The sequence below is a fragment of the Centruroides vittatus genome, unplaced genomic scaffold (assembly GCF_030686945.1).
Source record: "Centruroides vittatus isolate TY-2023 unplaced genomic scaffold, ASM3068694v2 contig_461, whole genome shotgun sequence".
NCBI lineage: Eukaryota > Metazoa > Arthropoda > Arachnida > Scorpiones > Buthidae > Centruroides > Centruroides vittatus.
The window spans coordinates 1391740-1418367 of record NW_027122257.1 but is presented as its reverse complement, the minus strand read 5'-3'; the positions used below and the strand labels follow the sequence as shown (position 1 = coordinate 1418367).

The window sequence follows — 26628 nt, the reverse complement described above, 5'->3', positions numbered from 1 at the left end:
AAGGAGCAATGGGCTATTTAGCCTGTGATAAATTTTAAGCTAAACAGTACCGTTAACCATTATTCAAAGGAGCTTAGAATAAATAACGAAAATGGATTTTTACAATGCATTTCGTAAGCTTAGTTTTACGAAAAATTATCACGTTTCGTCACACACAAAAGAAAAAAAAAATATGAAAAATCCGTCTTTTGTTTGCGGCACATGTCTATTTCTTGCATACATATATACAAATATTAATCTTCTTTTTTTAAAAGGTGTAGACAGTACTTAGCAGGAAAATGTCAAATTTCAAAAATCCACCCTCCCTAGCATCAAACACAAGACATTATCCATGGCTACTTTTTTTTTCACAAAGAGTAGTAAACACGAGAAAGATCAGCCGTTATAAACAAAGCAAATTAGTTTTTCAAAGAGAAAAAAGAAGAAAAAAAAAAGAAGTAGAGAGGGGGCTGCGAAGGCGTCAATCATTCGACAAAACTTTAACCGCTAGACGGCGTCAGCTGGCGTGGTCACGACTGGCAGAGATACGGGGGAGGTGGGGTCTGACGCGCAAAAGAGAAACAGCATCGCCTCGTCAGATCAGTGGTAGCTCAAAGCGGGCAGTGAACATGACTGACCACGATCTGCACATCAGTCGTAGCCCCGAGAGTGAACAGGCCGATTCGGATAGGCCCATAACGGAAGGTGAGGATAGCGGGCCCGAATCGGGATGCGAAAACACGAGATTCCCACCTACCATACGAGATGCAGTTACCAGGGTACTCAAAGGTTACGATTGGACTCTTGTTCCTACACCTAGCAGGCCTTCTAGTTCGGAGAAACGTAAACCTCACGTTAAACGCCCCATGAATGCCTTTATGGTATGGGCACAGGCTGCAAGAAGGAAATTGGCCGATCAGTATCCTCATCTTCATAATGCCGAACTTAGCAAAACACTGGGAAAACTCTGGAGGTAAGTAAGGTTAATTAACTTATAATTCTTAACGTAAGTGCAGTAATATTAAATCTATATAAGTTATGTAAAAACTGGAAGTGAAACCGTGCAAATGCTAAAAGATTTATTAATATAAACTAAGTAATAGAGCTAAAAAAAACACTGCTTATATAATAACATTGACGATAACATCAATAAAATATTTATCTTAAAGAGCTAATTATCATAGATAACTCGTGCTACTACAGTAAATCGAGTATTAATAATATACAGAAAATTTAATTACAAGGCCTGTAATTGTAAATGCAGTATATCTAAGAGCGACAATTTTTAAAAAAAAATCGAGCAAAAAAATTATCTGCTACTATTGATTTATTCTTCTAAAAATACCATTTTATCGAGGAATTTTTCTTTAAACTTGATTATCAAAACAAATATTCTGTTCGTCCCCTCCTCTAGAAACTACTTATTTTTTTTTCACTAAGAAAGCTTAAAATTTTCTAAATTCTCTTTCAAAGTTTCATTCGAGTTACTAGCAAATTATCAAAGTGTAAACAAGTATAGAATCTATCATCCGTAATTTCTTATCTTCATTTGTTTTCTATGTATATTATTGGATAAATAATGAGCTCTCATAAATATTAAAAATTGTACTTTGATAAAAACGAGGCGTCGTCGTTACGATGGGAAGAAGCCAGTATTTATTCGATTCCAGACTGGCTCCACCCAATATTGAAGTTAGTCATTGAGAAGGGGGTCGGGGAGAGGTCCAATGGCCCCCAAGGCGCCGCTTTTCCTGCGATCTAAAAAAACATCACCGCTTATCGTCGTGTGTCAACAGGATCCTTATCTCTATCTTCCTATATTTTGGTTGTTCTTTCCTTTCTTATGCTTCTCTGTCTGCTTCTATACTTTCTATCTCTTCTAAGCAGGTTTCTTTTTTTCGGATTTTTCTCTAATCTTGTTTTATAAATTTGCACGTAAGCACGCAAAACTGATCCAGTTATTATCAGATGCAATTACATACAAACCACTTCAAATGCAATTTTTCACAAAGTTGGATGTCCCTAGACCACTTGAGTTTTATTTCATTTTTACAAGAATTTATTATACAAATAGAAAAGTTTTTAAGATCTTATCATAGATTTTAAATAAGAAAATTAATTTTTTAGCTGTCTGCACTTAGATTCTTCCTCCATTTAATCAAAATACTAAGCAAAAAAAAAAAAAGGTTAATTAATATAAATTTAAAAATGGTATATTTAAATATACCTTTCTGAGTGTTAAACTGTTGTTTATAAGTAATTAGCATAAATTATGCAGCAAGTACAATAATTTATTCAAGTTAAAGAAGTACAAGAATTTTCCCTGTTTAATTTTTAGAAAATGAAGTTTTGAAACAAGGTAATAAATTAAGTTTTATATATAAAAAGCTTTTACTCATTAACCTTTTCATTAAATATTAGTTCTAGAAAATAATTTTCATATAAAAAGCTATTATTATCACGAGAATGAATAATAATGAATGTAAAATAAAAGAAATTATTAAAAAATAAAGGAAAATATTAGCCAAGAGAGCGAAATTAATATTAATCCTCGTGATTGTGAATTATAAGAATAAAAATGAATAAAAATTAGATTATAATTTGATATTTCTTGTCTGTTCGCCTACTCAATACTTACCATGACAAACCGATGACTAATAATTATAATTGAAAAGTCACCCTAATTGAGTAAAGCTTGATGAGAGAAAAAGTTGGAAAAGAGGTAATAAAACGGAAAATAAAAAATATAAATCATAACAAAAACCAAAGCAACCATTCATATAACAACGAGACTTTTTTAACGTCCAAGAGCAGAGCAACGCAGTAAAACTTCACCAGACACGGTGTCACGTGACAAGCCGAGGGGATTGTCGAAATCTGTCAGTTCTTTCCCCTAGAGATCGCATTAGTGATGATGAACTTTGACACGGACCAGGGTGAGGCCTTCTCACTCTCCAGACTAACACATCATGGTAATAACATCGCCAATAAATAGGAACGAGTCGGGATAAAAATTCTTGTATAATTACATAAAACTATGCATTAACAGCAGTTTACTCCTCAACCATTTAAATAACTTTTTATATGAAAAGCATCAAGCAATCATCGTTTCATTGTTAGGAATTTTAAATAACTTTACATTAACTTTTCACATAAATATATAAAGATGCATTTACAGAATGCCGTAACTCTGTCGTTAAACAATTTTTTTTCCCTTTACTATAGCTTTAAAAAAATAAGTTGTAATAAAACTACAATCAATTACCAAAGAAAAATAGTTTGTATTAACATTACAACGCTTCAGTTAATTATATACATTAATGAAGTACTTTAAATTATATAACAACATTGATAATGCAAATAAATTATACATAATTTATTCACCCTCTAAATTATTGTACGTATCGTATTCTAATCGAACATCATCTATGTACAGTACATGGCAACTTCCTTTGCATTGTAATGTCCTTATAAGTTATGAAGTATAGTTTCCAGTTACAAATTATTTTTTTATCTCCTTTACTTCTTAATGTTATTTAAATTAGTTAAGTTTGATTTAACTTATTTACGTTAAATCTGAAATCTAATTAACCTCGGGATGAGCAAATGTGCTTTATTATTTAGAATTTGATTAGTTTAATCCGAGTTTAGAAATTGTAGCTTAAAGCTTAATAGTTTTTACTATGTTCCCTAATTATAATTGAGACATTTTTAGTGTAATTAAATTTCTATAACCTAATACATCATTTAATTTAATTAGATAATAATTAAAACACTTGTAGTTCATATTGTTAAGTATAATAGTAATGAAAGTATTTCAATCATTTAATTTTTATAATTAACTAATTTTATTAATTAATAATTGTAATTAATTAGGTAGCGCTTTTTAAACGTTAATTACTAACACAGAAAAAGATTTAAATTTCTTTTTATATACACCATTAGAAACGCATCCAACTCACGGGTGTCAACTGACATAAACTCGAAAATTAGATTATTTCCGAAAATTTTAATAAAAATGGGCCAGTATATAGATAAATTAGACAATAAAACAAAATTATACTTAACCGAAACTGAATCCGACCCATAGAAAAAGCGTAACAGATGAAAGTTATTTTTCAACAAGTATTTAAAATTTAATCGGCAGATTAATCATACATGATTCAACTTATTATTATTATTATTATTATAATAAAGAGCGGTTTTTTTGCCCCTCTCGTATGTATGTGTTTTATGAACAAAGTATGCATGAGTCAGTAAGTATAATAAAGACATGACCTTTCGAAGATACAGATGGTAGACGTGGCATCCTCACGAGAAACTCTTTAGACAGCTGGACTTTGCATTTTTTCCAAGATCTTTTGATGGGAATTCTCTTCAGAATCTTTTTGTCTCTCACTGCTTGCACCTTTTTTTCTTTTTTTTCTATTTGGATATTTGAACTTTGACATTTCTCGTTTGTTCGTCGCGCTTCCATTTTTTTCTTAACCTGAGCTTAATCACTGTTTATGTCATTTTATTTAAATAAACATTGTCCTATCGTAAAAATTAACTCGATAGAAGCAATATAAACATATAAACTCCGATTTTTTAAAATAAATTAAGTAATAAAATCATATATTTTACTATTAAAAGTATAAAAAATGAATTTACTTCCTTATTTTCATACAGTTTTTTTTAAAAATATCATTTTAAAGATAAATTTAAACTGGAAAATTAATTAAAATATAAAATTTAAGCTATTAAAACTTGACTTAATGCAAAATAAATCAGGCAAATTTTCAATTTTTACGATTTATACTTAAAAAATTGATATTTATGAACTTGTTACATTAAAAAAATCCAAAAAATTTTTAATGTTATTTATTTTATTACTCGTTGAATTAGAGATGAAAGCCGAGTAGCAGTAGCTACTGTACTACTTACTGATAGCTTATAATGTAGTTTATTAGAGAGTATCAGGGTGTGAAATGTCATCATATACTATCTCTACTAATCCAAACCACTCCTTGACACTTGATTTAGCGGGTCAAAGCTACTTTTGTTGAAATTATATACTCTACATTCAAATTTCATTCAGATTTCTAGCTTATTTGTTAAACGACGCGATTCACCTCATAAATTAAGATAAAAAATATTGAACTTTCGGGAAATTTTGATCCGTTTTTTATTATTATGTTAAATTTCATTCTTTTATGCCTACGTTTTAAGACTAAAACAGCTTTGATGTGCTTAAATTTCAGAATTTGTTGGGTCTAGTCTCATTATCTAATAAAAAAATACACGAAATTTTATAAAATTCAGTACACTCTATGCTTTTCTATTCTTATTCTTCTAAGAATTGTACAAGCGATCAAAAACCCGCTGCAAGATTCGTGTTACAAATAATGCAATGTAGGCAGGCAAACAGCAACTTTCTGATTATCCTCTGATATTTTTTTTACACATTTTATGCTATTAAGTTACTAAAATTCTCATTCAAAACACGTAAATTTATTTATATTTTTTATTTTCTAGTATAAGAGAAAAAAATTGTACGCGCCTCTGTGTATAAGAGAAAAAAATTTCTCTTATACACAGAGGCGCGTAATTACCGGTTTCCCTTTTGAATTTTTTCCATTGCTAGATGGGAAATTACTCGATTTTCTCGAGGAAAATTGCAATTTTGGAAAGTAAAATTCGATAGGAAAATATTCGATGAAGACCTTTTCATGATTTTAAAACATTTCCTATTTAATACCAGCGAACTGTCAAACTTCGAAAATTAACAACTGTTCATAAGTTCAAAGAAAATATTTTTCTAGAGTTAAGAAAATAAAATATGATCACTCCCTTTGGAGTCAGAGTGTAGTAGCGAGATTTCAACCAGGAGGTAATTTTTTAAATCTCGCTTCAGGTCTGTGATGTATGGGAACGTAACCGTACACTGGACAGCTTAGCTCTGACATTTTGCTTGACAGTTGCCTCTTCTTGCTCGAGATAGATGAAGGGTCACACCACGTGCCACTGATAGACAACTTCCCTTCTATCATGTACAGGCTACCAACGTCAAGCTTCGCCTTCCAGCTAATGCTTCACGGTTGTACAACGCTTGAAAATGTGAACCCAATTAAATCGTATTTTAAGTCGGTTGGAGTTTTTTCCAGAGTTTTTTCTATGAAATCATATTGCACGCGATGATTTACAACTAATAAAACCTCACACCCACTATAACATAAGAAATGTAACGTTTCCTGTGGTCTCGAATGTGGAGAGCGCGCGACGTCCAAATTATTTATCCTACTTTTGTGACGTTTGGCTGAACGTAGGAGCCGAATAAATAACTTTTAGTAGCATCGATAGATGAACTGTTTACACGAAAATTCTTTACGATCGTCCAACTTGTGTGAAGTCGGTAACTTTTGTGTCAACTGTGAGGTTTATGGATCTAAAGTCCACTCGAAAGGTTAGATATTTGTCAACAGTCGCTTGAGTAGTATACACATCCTGTATTTGTGGTTTTTCTTCTATAACTAATCAAAATGTATCTTTATTCATTTGTAAGAAAATTAACTCTTCGGCTACTTACCTGTTTTGAGTAACCGTGAAGAATGGTTGATTCTTGTAATGGTTAAACGCTCCTGCTTGATGTTACTAAAATTCGACAGCAAAATTCTACTTTGTGTATCTAGTTTTTACTGTTACGATGAGATATTTCATTGACATCTTCGATTTAGTGTCAAAATTTCATTTAGACTCGTGTTTTGTGAAGTACAGATTGAAATTTTGTGATTAAAAGTGGCTAAAATTTGATTTTTCTATCGAGATATGGAAGACAATATAACATTTTCTACACCCAAAACTTGTTTAACCTATATTAAGAAACTTTCAATATTTTTATTAGTTCCGTGTCTTTGGATGTCTTCATCAACCTGATAGATTTTTTGGATGATACGAGCTACATTTATTGAATCGTCTCCAAATTAATTTAACTAAAAACCTCAATTTTTCATGATTCATGCCGTGTAAATTTCTTCACTCCATTCATATTCTAAGCGTTGGATCCAAAAAAATGTTCTTATCGAAAATTTAAAAGTCAATTATCTAAAACGATCATAAAAATAATTAATTGCAACAAGCAGCACGAAATCTAAAAGAATCTAAAAAGTCGGTTAACAGCGACTAGCCAGATATCGAGAGATAAAGAGCCTTAAATCAAGGTCGTTAATACTAAAAAGGGGACTTTTATCAATGAGGGATCGTCAAGGATACTCTCGAGATAGCCCCTAACCAAGAAAAAGTGAGTTAGTGTTTATTTTAAATAGCGAAACGTGACTTTTCGGAGGACCACTACTCCATAGGAAAAGGCGTAGGTGGTTGGTGATAGAAGAGATGTAACCTTATATTACTTTAGTTCCACACACACACGAAAAAAAATGTATAGAAGGGGGGTGAGTGAAGTGAATTACGCGACTCAGAAGTAATAATGTGCTCCGACCGACATTCTATCTGTCAGCAGGGTGTTTTCGGACACATGGTCGTGTGTCACCTAAAGCCAACTTTTCTTTACGGTCACGTGCAGTGCCGACTTTTTCCAATCCTTTATATGTTACACCCGCCTCTTCTCTGGCTCCGAAAATATGTTTCTAATCGTAACTACTCGATTGACGAGGTGATAGATTATCAACGTTCCTAAATATAAATCGAACACTACAGGGTTGTCTTTGTTGTTGTGTTTGATTATAAACTTCCTACCCCCATCCGATGTTGTTACATTATAAGGATGTGTATCTTTGTAGTTAATTTGTTATCGGTTGTAACATTCTGTGTTACATTGGTTCATTTTTCTAGCGTAACAGACTCATGGTGGAAACGTTGAAAGTTTGATAGACTATTTTGAATCTAATTATCGTATCAACCTATGGTTCGAGGTCCCCAAAATGTTACGTATTGTTATGTAACGTGATAGTCTTTCAGCTTATCAAAAAAGGTTGGATAACACAGAACGATACGGGTATAATGGTACTTAATTATATTTAAAACACTTAATGCTGTGTTACATTTAAAGATTTTTCACCATTCACAACACAAATCATGTTATACTGTGGTAGAAGAGGGCATATTTTTATTTTCATCTCAATATAATATTATATTGTACAAACTGCGTAAACAGGAACTTAATCACAATTTACGTCTCGATTTACGACGATTAGAAACTAAATTAGGTCGTAAAGCGGGATAGACTCAATGATTTACTCGTTATTAATGCTAATGTTACGTTGTTGTGTTGTTTAATATGGGCAACATTAAAACTACACGAGCTTTTTTTTACATAAAATATACTAATTGTTAGTATATTTTCAGTTAGAATCTGTTCCTTACTGAATATTTACACGTGTTCAAGTGTCTTTGAATTGTACAGACCCATCTTACACTGAAATTACTATACTGTATCATAATGAAACCTGTATTACCTGTACTCGGATAATCATGCAAAGTTTATATTATTAATTTCAGACTGCTGAGTGAAGAAGAAAAGAAACCATTTATAGAAGAAGCAGATCGATTGAGGATTATTCACAAGAAGGAGCACCCCGATTACAAGTACCAACCCAGACGTAGGAAACCATTGAAAGGGGTCAACAACAGTCAAACAACCGAACACGTCCAGGGAGCAACCGTCATATTCAGGTGAGAACCTTTTCGATTCTACAGATTCTCGAGTGATGACACCCCAAAAAACTAGTGTCTTCGATGAGAATAAACGCGACGAAGGGTCAACGATCTGAAATTAAAGAAGGCCGAACAGCTGCACCTGTGGTTCCTACGTGATTCGAACATGTGTTTGGAGTAACGGAACCTTTTGATCTTCTTTCATCATTCGTATCAATAATGTGTTTTCAGATGATTGAGTAACAAACGAGTATCTTTTCTTTCTAAAAAATTCCTTTGACAGTTGGATAACTTTCGGCATTTTATGGGTGAAAGTATTTAATTACACTTATTCAAACAGTTTTATAGCCATATGTCATCCGACAAAGCGTTGAAATTCAAAAAACACTTATGGAAAATCCAAGCAATTAGCAGCAGCATCAAAAAATGTTTAATTGAGGGAGAAAAAATGCTTTTAACGCTTATTTTATAAAATATCTTATTAAAAAAATTAGTTTTGAAGTATTTTTAGAAAAATTTGAAATGTTTAACGTTTAAAAATTAAGAAAATATTTAAAAATACCCCAAAATTTTTTGGGGTATTTTCTATTATTAAAATTCCAACCAACAAAAATACTGAAAACTCGAAATGTTTTTACTATTTCATTAATTCTGAAAATTTGGTGATTTTTAATCCTGAAAATGTTCATTAACTTTGATTAATTAAAGTTTTCAGGACTGAAAAACTTCTCAATTAAACCTGAAAACTCGAAAAAGCTTGATTAATGGGATTGACTGAAACTTTCATTACTTCAGTTAAGAGCTCTGTCAACTTCCGAAAATATCCATTAACTTGGATAACAGGATAGGAATTGATTAATATGATTCCAATAACCTTTAAACAGTTCTGTAAACCCTGTGAAAAGTCAAGTAAGAGTATTTAGGTTCATAAAATTGCCAGTTGGTAAGCGGGAAAACCTGCAAAATGAGAGCGTGTGAACAGGCAAGGTATAAAATTGCAAGTAAGTAAGCAGGCAAACGTACGAAATTGCGAGTTTATAAGCAAGAAAACTCGAAAACTCAGCCACGTGAACAAGAAAACTTACAAAATGCGAGCACATAAATCAATAAAATTGCCAGCATGCAAGCTAGCAACTTGTAAAAACGAGCGTGTAAACAGGCAAAGCTGCAAAACTAAGCATGTAAGCAAATAAATTTCACAAAATTGGGGGGTATTTAAGCATGTAAATCCACGAAATTGTGAACGTATAAACAAATAAATTACAAAATTGTGGACGTGTACGTATGCAAATTCATAAAATTTAACGACGATGCCAACTTGTAAATCCACAGATTTACAGAGAACAGTAGAACCCTGTTTAGAATAACTCAACAACCAAAACTATGCAGCTAAATACTTATACAATTGACTCACGTAGGAACCACAGTGGTAACTTCTAGGAATTCTGGAAAATCTTTGAAAGATCCATTGAAACCGGTGGGTCCTATTCACTTACAACATATCAGTTACGCTAAAGTGTGTAAACTTTAAATGATCCAGTGGAAAGAGGGGGGAAGGACTTGTACCTGTTTTGCACGTTCATCCATTTCTCTTTTATGATGTTCGGTTTTAAGTAAAGTAGAAAGAGTGCAGTTGCAGCAATACATCAAATCCCGAAAACCACACCCGTGGGGTCATCCTTGGTCACCTGTAAGAGAGCAAAAAAAAACTTGAAAAGGGATACTGGCTAACAGTTTGACATATATGTGATAAAATGCAGTAACTACACAAACTCTGGTATGTCTGTGGACAGACATCTGTTATATCTCACCGACGTAGGGTTTACCGTCAGAATTTTTTTTTAGGGGTGCGGTTACCCTTATCGACGGGGTGGTCTTCTTCTAACCCACGGTTCTTCTTTCCCTCGGTTGTCACAGGTTTGTACTGTGGGTTAGACCCTTTTTTAGGGCATTTTCGGCAACTTTTAGGGGATGCAACGTGGCCTGGAAGGATAGGGAGATACGTTATCGAGATTTCCAAGTAGAGTCTGGGCGTGTTATTACCCCAGCTCATCCGTGTCGCTTGGGGTTTCCGCTTGTATATCGTTACTAATACCTGAAAATGAAACAAAGTCACTAGATAAAATCCCTAAAGGGTAATTGTTTATGTAAACTTTAAGCGATTTTTTGTGCCGCCGCTCTCTCCCTGTGGGGATTTTGGTGATAGTGTTGCTAACCTGTAGTAACTCTTCGTGAATTGAAGCAACAGATTTAAGGCCTCTGTTGTGACATTGTTTCTGTTTCGTGTTATCTTATACACATTCTGCCTACTGATATTGGTCTACTTGTTATTGTTTGTAATTCGTAATCAGTGAGGGTAACACTACAGATTGAACTGAAGAATTTTTTTTTCTAGTGAGCTATTTATATTCTGGTATTGTTATCCTCCACGCTAATTCTTCTGGTATTGCTGCTGTTTGTAGGAAATTTTTACAGTTAAACTTTGTAGAAACCTGGCGTGTTTTCTGGCCATTAAACTCTCCAGAAAAAAGGGATATTTTGAGGTAAAAAGGTACGTTTTCTGACTATATTATTTCTGTTTACGTATCGAAACAGAAACAATTAAAACTGAAAAAAATCCCCCTATCCAGTATCATCATAATATCGAATTACTCTAATTTACCCTAACTCGTATTGAATTAGTGCAATAATTCGAGGGGAAAAAATCCCTAAACGGGCTATCTGTTGATATTATCCAAACCGCAAAAAATAAATAAATACTAGGTTATCAGATATGAACCATAAAAAGTTATCGACTTTCGGAAAAAAATCCCTATCTAGGGTATTTTCACTATAAAAAAGTCGATGCCTTAGATACGCTTAGTAATTTGTGTTTGTTTGTCAAGTAGGACATCTGGTCGTCCGACCTCAGATGCCGACTTGAGTTTCGTTTAGTGTTATCAAATCCACTCATCGCATGATTAGTATACATAAAGGATAATAAATTTTCGAACATTATTTACAGATCTCTCAAACAAGATCCAGCTACTAGTGACGAACACTCGGCCCATTCGACACCCAGCCCTCAACATTCTGGTAGCCCTCATAGCCCTCCAACGCCACCCTCCACCCCGAATCGTCTCGATGCACCCAATCGCACGGATAATCGAAAAAAGGCGATATTGAGACAAGGCAAGTATTGGCACCCGACTGTACGTTTCTAGTGTTATCTTATCGTGATACACTAACTGAGTTTACTTTTTACAACAGGGGATCAAGGCCAACCCATCGATTTTAGTCACGTCGATGTCTGTCAACTCTCCACCGATGCTATAGAAAGCTTTGATCAATCGGAACTCGACCAGTACTTGCCCAATCAGTACGTTCCTCAATCGTACAGAAACAATTACGGTGTCATGTCGTATTGCAGCGAATGGCTGGGGAAATATCCGCAAAATAACCAGACTTACACGGACTGTACGGAAGAGGTCATGCCCTCCGGGGGTGCTACTCACGTCTTCAACTATCAAGAAGATACCAGTGAGTCGTGCGACGTTCAAGAGCCCTGCAAGTACCACAACTTGACTACACCCGTTAAATCGGAGCCGAGATCACTCTTGGCCAATCGAACTGCTGCTTTCAATTTCGAATCAAACTTTTCCCTGCCTCAAGTGGGGTGCTTCAACAATCAGAATGCCTATTTTGGAAATGGGCAGGTTTCTAATCAGTACTCCATCAGTGGCAAAGGGTACAGATCCGTTTCGGATGAACAGTGGTCTGCCTATGCTTAAACGCGCGTGAAACACACCAGGCAGGTTCTGGTGATGCAGGGTATCAATAAAAAAAAAAAAAAGAAATTACTTAAACAAACCCTGGCAGCTATAGAGAAATTCCCCAAAACCCGTCCACCATATTGTGCCAAAGTGTTTTTTATATCGAATAATAATAATGATGATAGTATCACATATTATTTTTCTATTAATTTTGGTTCCTCTTCTGTATTCGAACAGAAATATTAATGTATACACACGAATAATCTCTTGTAAATAATTTTTATTTTTTATTATCGATAATAAAGTATTCTTACTTTTAGATACTTTGGCCCTCTTTGTTTTGAAGTTTAAACTTTTGTTATCGTTGTGTTATCGCGTGTTGAAGCACTCGACAATGGTAAAGTTCAGTATAAAACTATATTTTTAAAATTCTGGATAAAAAATTAAATTGGAAAAACACAAAAAAACCAGAATGCTACGCTAATTTCAACATTTCACGAGGAAACAAACACAAATCTGGATCATAACTCATAATTACAATGTGCAATTCCAGCAGGCACTCATGCACGTTGCGTACACGAAACTGCACATTTTAAAATTCTTTGCGCGAAGAATTAACTTGTAAAAACACAAAAATTCAGAATTTTTAAAAATTTATAACGTTTTACGAGGCTACACGCGAAATCCTGAATGCCCTGGATATTGCAAAGGAGGAATTTCAGGAAGCATTCGAGACTTGTACGCGAAAATTTCCTCTTAAGTTAAATTCGTGAAAATTGCAATTTAAGAGAATACTTTTTTTGGAATAAAAGCAAAAAACTTTTAGCAGACTTGCAATAGAAAACAATATATTGATAAGTTATGTAGATCGTCCTTCACGAAACAGGAACATTAAACTAGTATTGTGTTCCATAAACCCAAATTTTCGACTATATCATAAATATATAGAGAATTCAATACCAGGTTTTTATCAATTGATTATAAATAACATTAATTTGTCTAAAGGAAACACCGTGTTCTTTAAGTATAATTCTAGACAGTTTTTTCTACTCCAGAATTATCAGCAACGGGGAAAACCCTTAAACATCTTTAAGTAACAATAAATAGGCCTATGTCTGATAAATTTTACTGTCAAAATGACGTTTTGTTGCTTTAAGTGTTTTAATTCTCAAATTTATACTTCGATTTCAAGTAAATCTTCAAATAAAGACGAAAATCTAAACTTGAAGGAAAGAAAAATCTACATATTAAAATTCTGTAGTAGAATATTACGGTAAAGAATACATATATAAGATTTGTATTTATGTATAAGAGTCTTACGTATACACAGATCAGATTTACAAATAATCTAAACAAGCACAAGGTAGGGCCTTACGTTTTTAAATTCATTATTATTTGGTACTGGGGAAGGGCCTCGTGTGTGTCATAGCTTAAGGACAGTCTAAAACTAAACAGTCGTATATATATATAAGGCTCACAATTTACTTGAGCCTTATACATGTGCTCCTTACAATAATATACACAATAAGTATAGGCTACTAGTGTAAGGATCATATACGTTTAGGTGAGCTTGTATATACACGTATAAAATTATATTAAAATTATGGAGTAAATCTATATAAATGCATATAAAACTACAACATCAGGCGATTATAATATCTATTTTTATTAATTTAGCCCCTATACTTTTAACATTGTACATAATTATATATTAAACCTGATATTTCCCCATTTATGACAGGGTATAAGTATTGTTTAAATGTTTTTAAAACTTAAAAGTAAGAAAAGCCTGGAGATAAGAGGTAAATTAAATAAATAAATAAATAAATCAGTTAAATCTCTTATCTGTTAATAAATTCAACATGTGGAAATTATACCACCCTCTTTCTTTCTTTTTATTAATAACGAGGGGAGGAGGAAACCAAGAAATTATGGGGCTACATCAAAAAAATCTGGTTTGAGAGAATCTCTCGTTTTGTGTTTATTTACTTTCCCAAAATTTTATTTATTTAGTGGTGTTTATTTGTTACCCACTGAATTATGGAGGTTTTCCCCCTGTGGTTATAAATTATCTCGTATTCTTTTGTATGCTGCTTATCCCAATAGCTGGAAGCAATGCTTTCTGTCACCATTTTCGGTAGGGTAATTTATGTTGAAGAATTTTGGCTCTGGAGAGGTTAAATGAATCCATAGAACACGTCTTTTGATAAGGCGGTTTCCTGAAATAGATAAATAAATAAATAGATAATTAAAAATTATGAATAATTTTAAAACAGTGTAGTAGTGTTCATAAAAAAGTGTAAAATTCCAATTATACCACGCACTTACCCCCAAAAATTTCTGTCCAACGTCAAACGAAAAACAATCCAGAGGGATTTAGATGAATAATAAAGAAAGGGAGAAAATAAATAAATAAAAAAAACACTGTAGGGGTAGAAGAAATCCTGACAGAACAGGCGACAATAAACTGTCTTCTGTAATCCTAAACGAAAGCGTGCCTTTCAAAGCACCCACTGCCAAACTACGATCAAGAAGAAGACGAAAAAAGAAAAAAAGGGTGCAAAACATAAACAAGAACCTCTGACGTCAGACGGTGGTGACGGTGCAGCTTCCGGTGGTGCCCGCTTTACTTCCGTATGGGTAGAGTCGGCGCCTCGTTTGGGGTGTCGTCGGATATTACGCCACATTGTCGCCATTTGCAACAAAATCAGCTTTCACAATGATCTCAGATTTCCTCTACGTCTGGAGGACCATTGTGAAAACCAGTTTTGTCCGAACGGCTTCTTTCGGGGGTGGATTCCGTGACGTCACTCTGGCTCGTTTTTTATCCTCCTCTTTTCGTAAGGGAATTGGAGTCGTACATTCGAGTTTCTTCTTGGGATGTCGAGGAGCATTTTTTGGGACGTGTCGGAAAAAATCCGGATGATCCACTTAAAAGCTTGAAACCTGTGAATTACGCTGTAAACAATAAAGATTTAAAACAACACCATAAAATTTTTTACGAGGGTATCTTTACTGCTCCAGATAAGTGATCCAATCCGAGGTCAATGGGACTTAAAGAGAGACCTTGAACTCGGGTATTTTTTTTTTTGAAGATGAAAAATACTTAAAGGTGACGAAACGATTAAAGATACAGTATATCCGAATAACACGTAACGACGGATGGAGAACTAAGCCCCTCGTGAGGACATTGTCCCGAAAGTTTAACCCGGATCTCCCAACATGACCAGTGGTCCCGCTGTGAGGAAATTGTCCATAATTTTCCTCATTTCAGTGACAGGTAGTACTCACGCTGAATACGTATCACTGGCTACTTATTATCGTCCGAGTACCCTTTAAAATACACCAAGAGGTAACCATTAATTACCTCACTTATGCTGGTATTCTCGTGTGCTACAGTTTCCGGACGGGATTTTTTTTTCTCTTCCATTCTACCTGATCGTAAAAGGTGATGGTATCCGGGATTAATACCTCTTAAGGCACCAAAGGTATGCAATGGAGAGTGCTCTTACAAGGTGGACCCCCTTTGCAAAGCGCTCTTATAAGGATTTTTCTGTACGATTCAACTGTTACGTGTTCATTACAAGACTTTCATTACATAATTTTTGTTGATGGGCATCAATACCAAAACGTGATAGGTGCTACACGCTGCGATAGTTTCAACACGTGGTGAACAATACGTTTTCATGAACCACTAAGAATTTTAAACATATTAAGCAAGAGGGCACCGAATTGTATCAACGTTACGACTACGAAACAGTGACTAATCAGAACAGAGAAACAAGGATGAGGTGTAAACATATGCTCACGTGCGTGACAATTATTGCTGTAATGATAGCAAGCGTAACACATGGCCCTATCGAAGTTTGTCAAATTCTCGTCATTCCTAGAGATAAACCCATTGAAATAACATGTGAGACCACTTTTGATCCGTCTGTTTATACTCCGAGTAAACAGATTTCATGTAAATATCCATGTTAATTGTAAACAGCCAGATTTAATTGAGCCGCGTTGGGGGAGGGGCGACCGTCAGAAGGGGAGAACGAGGCGCCCTTTTAATTTATTTAGAGAACGTTCACCTTGGCCACTCCGTTGACAGGTGCCGCTGTCGTCGTATGCCAGTTACTCGTATAAGACGGCCCCAATAAATCACCGAGCACTTCAAAAGGGTACAAATCACGCGAACCCCCCAACCCCCACCACGTGCGGGGAAGAGGGTGGAGTAAAACACAACCGGAGACGGGCTAGTAACCGAGAAACACTAAACCCGTGCCAATAATGAGCTTAGTAAATGTCGTACAGAACGACGGGTCTGTGTGAGATGTCGATTGTGTGTGTACTGCCGTGACGTCAGCATAACCTTGTGGCGCGAGTTCCATCAGATATCCGCCCTTCTTCTCCCCCCATTTTTAATATCCCCGGCAAACCGCCTATCGAGTTTCTAGTGATCCCGGGCATCAGATCCCAGTCAGACTGCCGTCTGCAGACAGACGCCGCCTGGTCAGAGGTCAAACCACTTGTTGCTTTTCCGCCATGGACGGGATGACGTCAGAAATGAGATAAAAAACATCCGCATCGGAGTAACTGCTCCACGTTTTTTTAATACTCGTTTAAATCCATGTAATTATGAGATTATTGGGTGGATCCAAGAATGAAAAATGTAGATTTTCGTGTTTAATCCCCATCGATATCTTGAAACCAAGAGAGGGAGCGATGAAAAAAACGGGAGGCAAAAAAGTGAAGGTCATCTCAGCTTCTGGGATACTCGCGAGCAAAGAAATAGTTGTACAGGGTACTGTTTTCCATCCTACACTCTGAACTAAAACAAGCAAATTTGCACAACTAATCCCGTAAAATAGAAAAAATTTCTTCAATTATTTGTAAATAATTCTTCCGTTTCTCCAAGGTATTAAATATTTCCCCAATTTTTTGAAAATTCTCCCAACTACAATTTTAGAAGTATTCTATTCCCGAAATTTTCCCAAACGGCCTTAAAAATATCCCGATTTGCAAATATGAAAATCTTCCCAATTTTGTCAAAAATCCCGGAAAATTCCCCAAATTCTCGAACAATTCCAAAAATTTATAAACATTAGACAATTTCTAGCGTTGGGGTTTAGAAAACTTTTACCCAACTTTACAAAAATTGATTAAAGAAATTTCCCCAATTCTGGAACTTTCCGAAAATTTCCCTAGAACTGCTTTAAAAAATCCAGAAATTTCCTTAAAAAAAAAAAACTAAAAAAGTTTCCTGCTTTTCGAGAGAAATTTCCCTAATTTACTCTAATACAAAATATAATTTATGTTTATTTTCTTCCTGGAATTTTATATAAAGGAAAATTTTGGATTAATTGGGGAATTTTTATAGGAATATTTTCATCATAAAGCTTCGCAGCATATCTAAAAACCAATAAATCATGGGCAGAAAAAAAAAATATACTCTTTGCAGTTAACATATCGCACTCATTATAGAAGGAAAAAATGAGTAATATTTTGCCAAAAGGGGGTATAAAGTAGGTAGGAGTCCATCCAGATAGGCTTTTATCTAGTGTTCCAAGAGAGAGGAACAAAAAAAAAAAAAAATGAGAATTGACACAAATTACAGGCAAGCCGTATTCTTATAGATAGCATCGTACGAGAGAAAGTGACCGACAGATCTTTACTGACACATGCAGGGGGACGAGAGGACCCACGTGGGTTGTCTCCATCAATATACAACAGTGTCTACCACATGTTGTCGGGCGAATTTATATCGTTTGTACCTGAAACCCTCTTTTAAATCTAACTACAAGATAGTGGCCATCTTGTAATGTAGTTTCGGACCGTGAGAGGGGGGAAGAAGCACGTGCGAGATGCGACATACGTCACTCGACGTAAGTGGCCCGGATGCCATTCCCACGTCGAACCGACCTGCCGGAAACCTTATGACTAATCAGGTGCAGCTGGAGGAAGATTTTGGATGATTGAGCATGCTACATGAGGCGGATCCGACTCCATTTTTTTTTCTCGTTCCCCCTCCCGGTTTCTTAAAGGGGTTGGGCTAATTAGAACGGAGTAAGTGCTCCAAATTCGGATAATCCTACTCAGAGAGCGGTGGAGCGTGACCCCAACAAAAATCGGGCGGAGCCGGACGTAAGGTCTGAAATGACGTAAGGACTTCTGTCGGATTCCGACGCGAGCCGGGCGCCACCTAGACCGAAATTTCGAAACCGTGCCGCCTCTGGCCCGCTACTAATTAAGAAAATGCGTGGCGGAAGTACAACGGGGTGGCAGTTCTTGTTCGCGCCACGTGACCCGTACCGAGTGAATGGTGCTGCTCCTCTCTTTTTTTTTCCTTCTCTTCTCTAGAGTGGCTCGTCCCGTATAAAAAGAGGAATTTTTCCAACAATGACAAGAGGCCAGCGTAAAATCAGAACTGTCAAGTGGATAGGATAGATAAATGAATGCAGAGCTGTTTGATAGGGTTGAAAGTCAGCCAATGTCAACAATCTAGTATTTCTGTTGCTGCTGATTAGAAATGAAACAACACACGTGCTATTTCCGGATATGCAGGGTGGAGTCTGGAAAGTTTTATTCTATAATCACACATTCTTTGCTTCTTTTTTCTCAGCTCCTTTTTTATCTTCTCGAGCTATTTTAATTCCTAAAAACCACCCCTTTTCGGGGTCCAGCCGGTAGAAAAAAAGTGCGTCACGATTTTAATAAAAGCCACCCTATCCGAAATATGCAAAAATTATAAAAAGCTCACTCATCTAACCACTCCGGATCACGGCGTGGAGAGAGATTTTTGGTCAAAGTAAGGCATTAATCACGCATCACGCGTGATTGGAGTGGATGCCAGAACTCCGCCCAACCTTCTTAACCTAATTTTTTTTCTTCTTTTGAAAAATCGGCTCCTTCCCATTCCGTCCCTAATTATGCAACAGCAATTTACGACTGCATAAGTTCATTAAAAATGGCGCCAGACGTCTGCATCCGAATCAATTTATTCGCGTGCATCGACGGATATCAAATAAATTAAAATTCAAGAAAAGAAAAAAAGTAGACCCGATGGGATATCATCGCAGCGGGAGACAGGTTTTACAGAGGGATAGAATGGGTGGTCCCTGCATATTCCGGCTGTGGGCCCCAGGGCTATAGGACCCACTAATGAAGTGGAAGGCTGCTACCGGAATATTAGCACTTCTCTTTTAAATCATTCCATTGGACAAGGTGAATTACGCTGTGTACTTTTGGCTGAAGGGCAACACGATAGCCGCTCCAACCTCTCCTTTATACGTCACACGAAACTTGCCCAAATCTCTCTACTCTCTAGAATACTTGCAAACTACTTCCCAAAGTCTTGTCTTCACTAATTTTCAACAAATTAGCCCTTTGCAAAGTGTTGGAGCACTTTGTACACTCAAACTGTGCAGAGTTTCCTGTCTTTAACAACTTCTTGCTCCACTCTACAACCGATTTTTCTATAAAATTTCCTTTATTCTACGTTAAGCGATATAAGTGGCACCCGTGGAAAATATTGTTCTTTCTTGTGTTCCGGGTCTTCTTTATTATTAATTTAGAAACACGATGTATATAAAACTACAGATTTTAGCAATTTAGAAGCGATACACCAAAGAGGAGAGCATCTTCACACGTAAAGAAACACGTAATTATCAGAAATGGAAGACTACAAACACACTGAAACTTCACACTTTTAACACCCACGGAACAATTTCAAAATTAATTTTTTTACATTCAAAACACCTAAAAACGCATACCAGACTAATTTTTAAAAAAGATCCTTTTCTATCATCACCCAAACAAAAATCAAAATTGGACACTTAACACCACCAAAAAAATAACCTCAAATGTTTTTGAGTTACTAGTTTGTGTAACCCCTTCACGTCGATAAGGATTTCTAAAGAAACGAATGCATTCCATAAATTCTAATTGGGTAACAAACGTAACTAATGAAGTAACCCATACTAAGAATCCCTCTCGAGTGGTCCCAAGTTCAAATTTCGTTTCTCACAAGAGAGGAAACGAGTAAACGTACTTCCTTCTCGTTTCGGAGTATGCGTAACAGAGCATTTTGGCCCCCGTAACGTCACCCGAAAATAAATTTATCGGTAGAATGACACCTGTAACGAGGTATCCCTGCTTTTGAGAATGCAAACGATGCAGCCGGCGGCCACCAACAGGGGTAGAGTTTCTGTGTTATGAATATGTATCCCGTCTCGAGGGGGAGCGAGTAAAAGCTGTAGAGGAGGGAGGGGATGGTGATTTTGCGTGACAATTTGCGTAAATGCAACGTAACAGAATAATAAGTTTGATCTCACCGACGGAAAAAATGTTTACCATTATTTATTTTTTTTTCTTTGGTGATCCGGGTTTAATGATTTTCCGCGTTAAAGACCTACTTTTATGAATTAGAAAACGAGAACCCCGAAACAAATCGCCAGTTAAAAAGAAGAATTTGGAATTGTGACAGGGAGGGAATGATTCAAATCTTCTAGAAAGGTCAAAGGTTATTTTTAAAACATGCATACGTCATGATCGATTCGTAGATCCCAGAAACGGTTATTAACGGCCACACTTTAAGGTAACTCGTAGTGTTTTTTAGTGGTAAAAATTCAGTTAGTAGCCTTCGAATACTGCTGAAAACTACTAAATTTTGCGTGACTAATCAATTCAATTCAGGTTAACCATTTAAAAAAAACTGAGGATGGAAGATCACGACACATTTCTCAGATTGTAGGCCTCATCCCGAGACAAAATAAAGGTAGAAGGGTATAAATCTAAACCTAATTACCCGATGTCCAACAGAGGGAGAGTCATTGGCATTTAACAGTACCATTTACATGTCAAGAGATAGGGTTAGTTAAAATAACACTTAGAACCCTACCGAGCACGAGCGCGAGTCGAAGGACCAGGGAGCTAAATCAACCCCCCCTTCAGTCAATTCCTTTTTTTTTATTGTAAAGCAGGTGAGAGAGTCAAAAAGGCGCAACGAATTCTTTCCAACGCATTTTTGCCCGTCTACATCTATCGTTACGACTCCTGTCTGTCCTGATTTCAAGTGTTTCTCTTCTTATCCACGTGATAAGTGTCGAGGTCAAAGTTCGTTAGGTCACAAATTTCCAGGAAGACGTCAGAAGATGGGTTCCATCTATCTTTTTTTTTCTTCTTCTTCTCCTTCCTTTTGCTTTTCCCTCCGAGACTGTTATCGGAGGCCGCCATCTTTACTGTTTTCGGTGGATCTTATCTAAACACAGCAGCTTCCGTAACAGTTGGTTCCGGACGAAGATATTTACGTTCTGCGACTTTGGAAGAATAAAAAAAAAAATAATAATAATTACTGCACTTCAGTCGCGCGCGTTGGAAAGGGACCTTCGGCAAAATAGAGATACTTTGTCCAAATTTGCTTATCATCCACCCCTTATCTCATCATCCTTCGTAAACTAGCAATCAGTAAGTTCTCGAGCATCTTATTCATCCATCAGAGTGACGACACTCGAAAGTGTCACGCTCTTCATCGTGAGAAAACGTCACCCCCCAACGAACCTTATCTTTAAAAATTTCGACCCAGTCGCGGGTTCGAACCTTCCAAGAAAGATTTAGAGGTAAAGAATTCCGTCCGGTCCTACTCCAATGCTGAATTAGGGGGTAATTTCCGTATTGTATAGTGTATTTCTAACAATATACTTGGGTGAATTCTTCAAACATCGCTCGAAGGACACTTAGTGACAATCATAAGGAGTGTAGATCTTATTTTTCTGGTTAACACGAAGGTTCAAGTACATCGCGTCAAACTTTTGTACACGCACTTCTACAGCAGTCTTCTATGGTTTTGTATAAAAATACACATTAAATACGTCTCGTATGTAATATTTTGAAGAGATTTAACATCTAAACGTTTTTAAAAAAACGCGATCTGTACGGATGCAAATGAAATTTGGCCACAAAACATCCGATTCAAATCACCCCGAGCGTGCTAATCACGTGACGCCTCATTTGCATAAACCAGACGTTCTCCAAAGACAAGAAGTGATGTTAACAGAGTCAAAGCCACGTCTAAAAAAACTTTAACTCTAAAAAAAAGAGAGAAACGAGAACGGCAAACGGCTCCGTGCCGATTAAAGCAATCACCTTTCCGAGAAGTGGCGAGATTATGCAAATGAATGCATAGTTTGGTTTCAGTGCTGCCAGGCACCGGTCTCGACCGCTGCGAGATCTTTTTTGGATAGTCGGGTCGGCGGAAAAATGGCTTAAAAAGTCGAAAAGGAGACGATGAAGGAATGTCTGGAATCGGATTCTTTGATGTCGAGCGGCAGTCACGGGGGTCAAAGGAGGATGTTATTAATTAGGCCTGGCTGGTCAGCAGCCAAATAAATTGCTTCCAGCAGGGACGCCCATTACTTATGTCGATGGTGGCTCTTCCTACCGGACACACGTGCAACTACGATCGGTAGTAAGTGGCTTTAACAGATCTTCCCCGTGCTACATGACGAAGTTTAAGATCCTCATGTTCTTGCGTTAATGGCGATCTTCTGAATGACCTTACATGGTGCTCTTCTTAAATTTGCCCCAATCGATAGTGGATAATATATAAAGTATCTGTTCGCTATAACATAACTACAGGTGGCGCATCTACACAAAATACAATGTGCCCATTTTGGACCCGTAAAAAAATGGCGTAGTGAAAAAGCCAAAAAAAAAAAAAATCACTCGGATGCAAAATGGCCACAAAAATATGATTTTCATAAAATAAAATGAATAAATTACAGTAGGATGCAAAGGATCCACAATCATCATTTTAACTAATTAGCCACAGGAACGTAATAACCATGAAAGTGAAATTGTCCATAACGTGGAGTGGACCTCCATCGAAGAAGACGAATAATCAGTATGGAAGAGAAAAATTTAGAGCAAAGAAATTCTCCATAGGAACGAAATTTGGAAGTAGAATAAAGAACAAAGTTTAAAAAAATACGGAAATGTCAATCCTCCAAATGCCCATTTCCACCTGTTAACTATCTCTTAAACTCGCTTAATTACAGAGGCTAATTTATGACGAGTTCAAGAAGCAAAACAAACAACAAAAAAAGAATTAAAAGAGAATTTAAAAAGGATGAGAGAGTTTTCGAGTGAAAAACAAACTTTACGATCAATTAACTTCATTCCGTGAATCTGGAGACGAGTCGGCTCAATTCTAAACCTCTCGCATTTCTCGTCGAGATCTCTTCATTAGAGTCTAAATAATTAACCCTCGCAACCTATCCGGATCAAGGGTCACCAGTTTTGGCAAGGTCGACGGCTACCGACTTTGCCCTTCCACGAACCGCCAGCGGAAAGACCAGATTTGGGTCTCGCTCTGGTTAAATTCTACTACAATTCGAACCCGATGCAACCGCTTTCGAACCCCGCGAGAGTTCCAATCCCGTGGTACTGGGTTCGAATTCTGCGAATCGATCGAATGGGGCGGGATTTCAGGTTTGCATTTTTTCTTTAATAAATTCGAACCCTTTTGTGAAGTCCTTGAAAGCTCTATCTCGCGAAGCGTGTAATGTTTATCCAAAAACACAGGAAGATGACATTTCCTCTAGTTAACCGGACGGTTCAGAGATGGCAGCACAACCTTCCGAAGGTAAAGATGCTACTGAGGTTAAGCGATTTCTAGGTATTTGGCTGTTGAAACAGGATGCAATATGCGGTTATCACAAGAAGCTCTGGCGACAGGAAGTCTCTGTACTTCATTCGTCTCGACCCTCCCTCGTAAATATTTCGTAAAAATACCACAGAAACAATCGAACACTACCGTGAATGATCCAAATAAATTTCAAATTCACTATAACAGCCGCAAACCGCGCGATTACCCCCGTTCTCCACTTACCGCCATCTATCGTTCGAAACTGTAACTAAACGGTCAATAGTTTTAAAAACAAATGGAGGATTTACGACGCTTCGAAAATTTTCTTTCGTTCGCCTCTCCAATAACTCGTAGCCATCTTGAACTGTTAAATAAATATTAGTTATTCTCTAGAACATTTGTTCGGGAGAAGTAGCCATGAGCAAACAAGCTTAATTTACATAATTATGGTAAAAAAAGTCCCAGTCGTACCGAATTACACATTAAATCCTTCAAGTGACCGACCGCGATTAAATTTATGTGCCGTGACGTCAGCGGTGTTACCAAAAAATCTTTTTACTTCGCACTTTCGTGCCATCTGTTAACCAATAACGGAACTAATAAGAGGTGAATCTTTATACGGCACCGTATATATAACCTGGTAGGAGAAGATAAAAGTGGTCGAGCGAAGAGGCGCTTATGCTAGCAGACGACGTAACAATGAGAAGAATGTCAATCATCCCAGGTCAATGCCTTCTGAAGCCTCTCTCGCGCGCTCTTAAACCTACCGCAATGCGTCTGCACTGTGCAGCAGCAGGACCCATTTTCTTTAAAAATAAAATCATATATACAGGTTCTTTCAGTAAGGAACACAATTTTCAACTGATTACGTGTGGTTTCGGGTTCGAATACCTTCCCATTTCAGCATCGTTAACGCCATTTTTTCTTTTCTGGAGACAAATTTTAACACCTCTTTATAACGCCACGATGCATAACGTTTTAACTTAAAAAGGCCAAACAAAATGGACGAATATTTTTGAATACGAAGCGAAATTTGTGTACTCGAAATATAATTCAATGTGTTTGCAGGCCTGCTTATGAGCATTCAGTTCTAACACTTGTAAAATATTTATGAACAAAGAAAAGGATTACGTTTTATTTATTTTTACTTGTAAGGCTTAAGTATATATGTACCATCCTACAGAAATTACTGTTACTTTTTATATATCCTAACTTAAAGTGTAGTATTAATTGTATACGTGAAGTATTATTCACTATACGGGTATTGGAAACTAGTAATTGCAAGGGTGCTTTCTTGTAACCATAAATCTACTTGTACTCAGTAATACTATTCATTATGAGTATTGTGAAGTCCACTGTACACAGGTGTACACAAACTGCAAACGATACAAGACACACTGAGTACCGTTTCTGAAAACAGTCGGCCAAAACAGAACACCAGTGTCGTTGCAATAATGGAAAAAAAGGGGTAAATCACTGCACATGTACAAACTACTTGACGCAGTAACAAATCGAGTTCCGTGTTACAGTTACATAAGAAGAGAGGACCGCTTCCTTTTTTTAAGCTTCACTTTGGTCAAATAACGTGACCGTCGGTGCACAAATGGCACCGATAGAGCGGGTGTAAAATTTCTAACGACCAGTTATGCAAATGGGAGATTATACAGATGCATAGTTATGTAAATGAACTAAAAGCAGGAAGCTGTAATAGAGTCGAAGCAGGAATGCTATCCTGTGTGAGATTATTATTATTACTATTATTCTTCCTCCTCCTACTCCACTTCTTATACCTCCCATATAACGCTAGCAATTCGGTAAAGAAAGGGAGGAATTTAATAAACACAATTGTTTATTTTAATTTTAACTACGTATAAAATATTTTCACTCGAATTTTCTCCTTTAATAACTCTTTTAAGTGCCAGATTCCAGAGTTTTTCTACGAATTTTTCGTGTCCTTTTCGAGTGTTCATTTCATTTCGCACGTGTCGTTCGCATTATTATAAATTTTTGTGTCGTTTTCAGTGTCGATTTCGTTTTATTTTTTTAATCACGTGTTTTTTCCCCTCACGTGTTCGTTTCGTGTCGATTTCTCCCACGAACTGATTAATTATATTTATTTTAGTGTTCGTTTTCGCCTCATTTTTTTACACGTGGAAAGCACGTGTTATTCTTTCAATTTTAATTTTTCACAAGCTTCATAAAGCAATTCTATTACTTTTATATTTAGATTGTGCACGAGAATGTAAATTTAGAATTCTCGCGTAGAATCTAATATTAAAAGCAGCAGAACATAACTTTATTATGGTATTATTATATATAAAATTGCATACAAATAAATAGACTTAAACCATAAGAAAATTAAAAATTTAATTTATTAAATCTACACATAATAATAGAAACTTAATGAAACAAAAGGAATAAACATTACACAATTATTTACCAGTAATTCTTAAAATTGCTGTTAGTTTATATACAGTTTCATAATTATATTTATTTTTAAAAAAATATATTAAGCTTAAAATTTTAATATTTAATGACGTTATAGTAAAAATTAATTTAAATTTATTATATAAATAATTCAGTAATAAATATTACATACAAAAATTAAAACTG

The 26628-nt window shown here is 36.0% G+C and overlaps 1 protein-coding gene across 1 annotated transcript; it reads left to right on the top strand.

Annotated features, from left to right (window-relative positions):
• Positions 1-516: 516 nt before the first annotated feature.
• On the top strand, positions 517-12702 carry LOC136977608 (transcription factor Sox-9-B-like). The gene is made up of 4 exons (XM_067273144.1): positions 517-952; positions 8476-8649; positions 11636-11802; positions 11881-12702. Exons 1-4 carry the CDS (start codon positions 609-611, stop codon positions 12399-12401), a joined length of 1206 nt encoding a protein of 401 aa, XP_067129245.1. The 5' UTR covers positions 517-608; the 3' UTR covers positions 12402-12702.
• The last annotated feature ends 13926 nt before the right edge of the window (positions 12703-26628 follow it).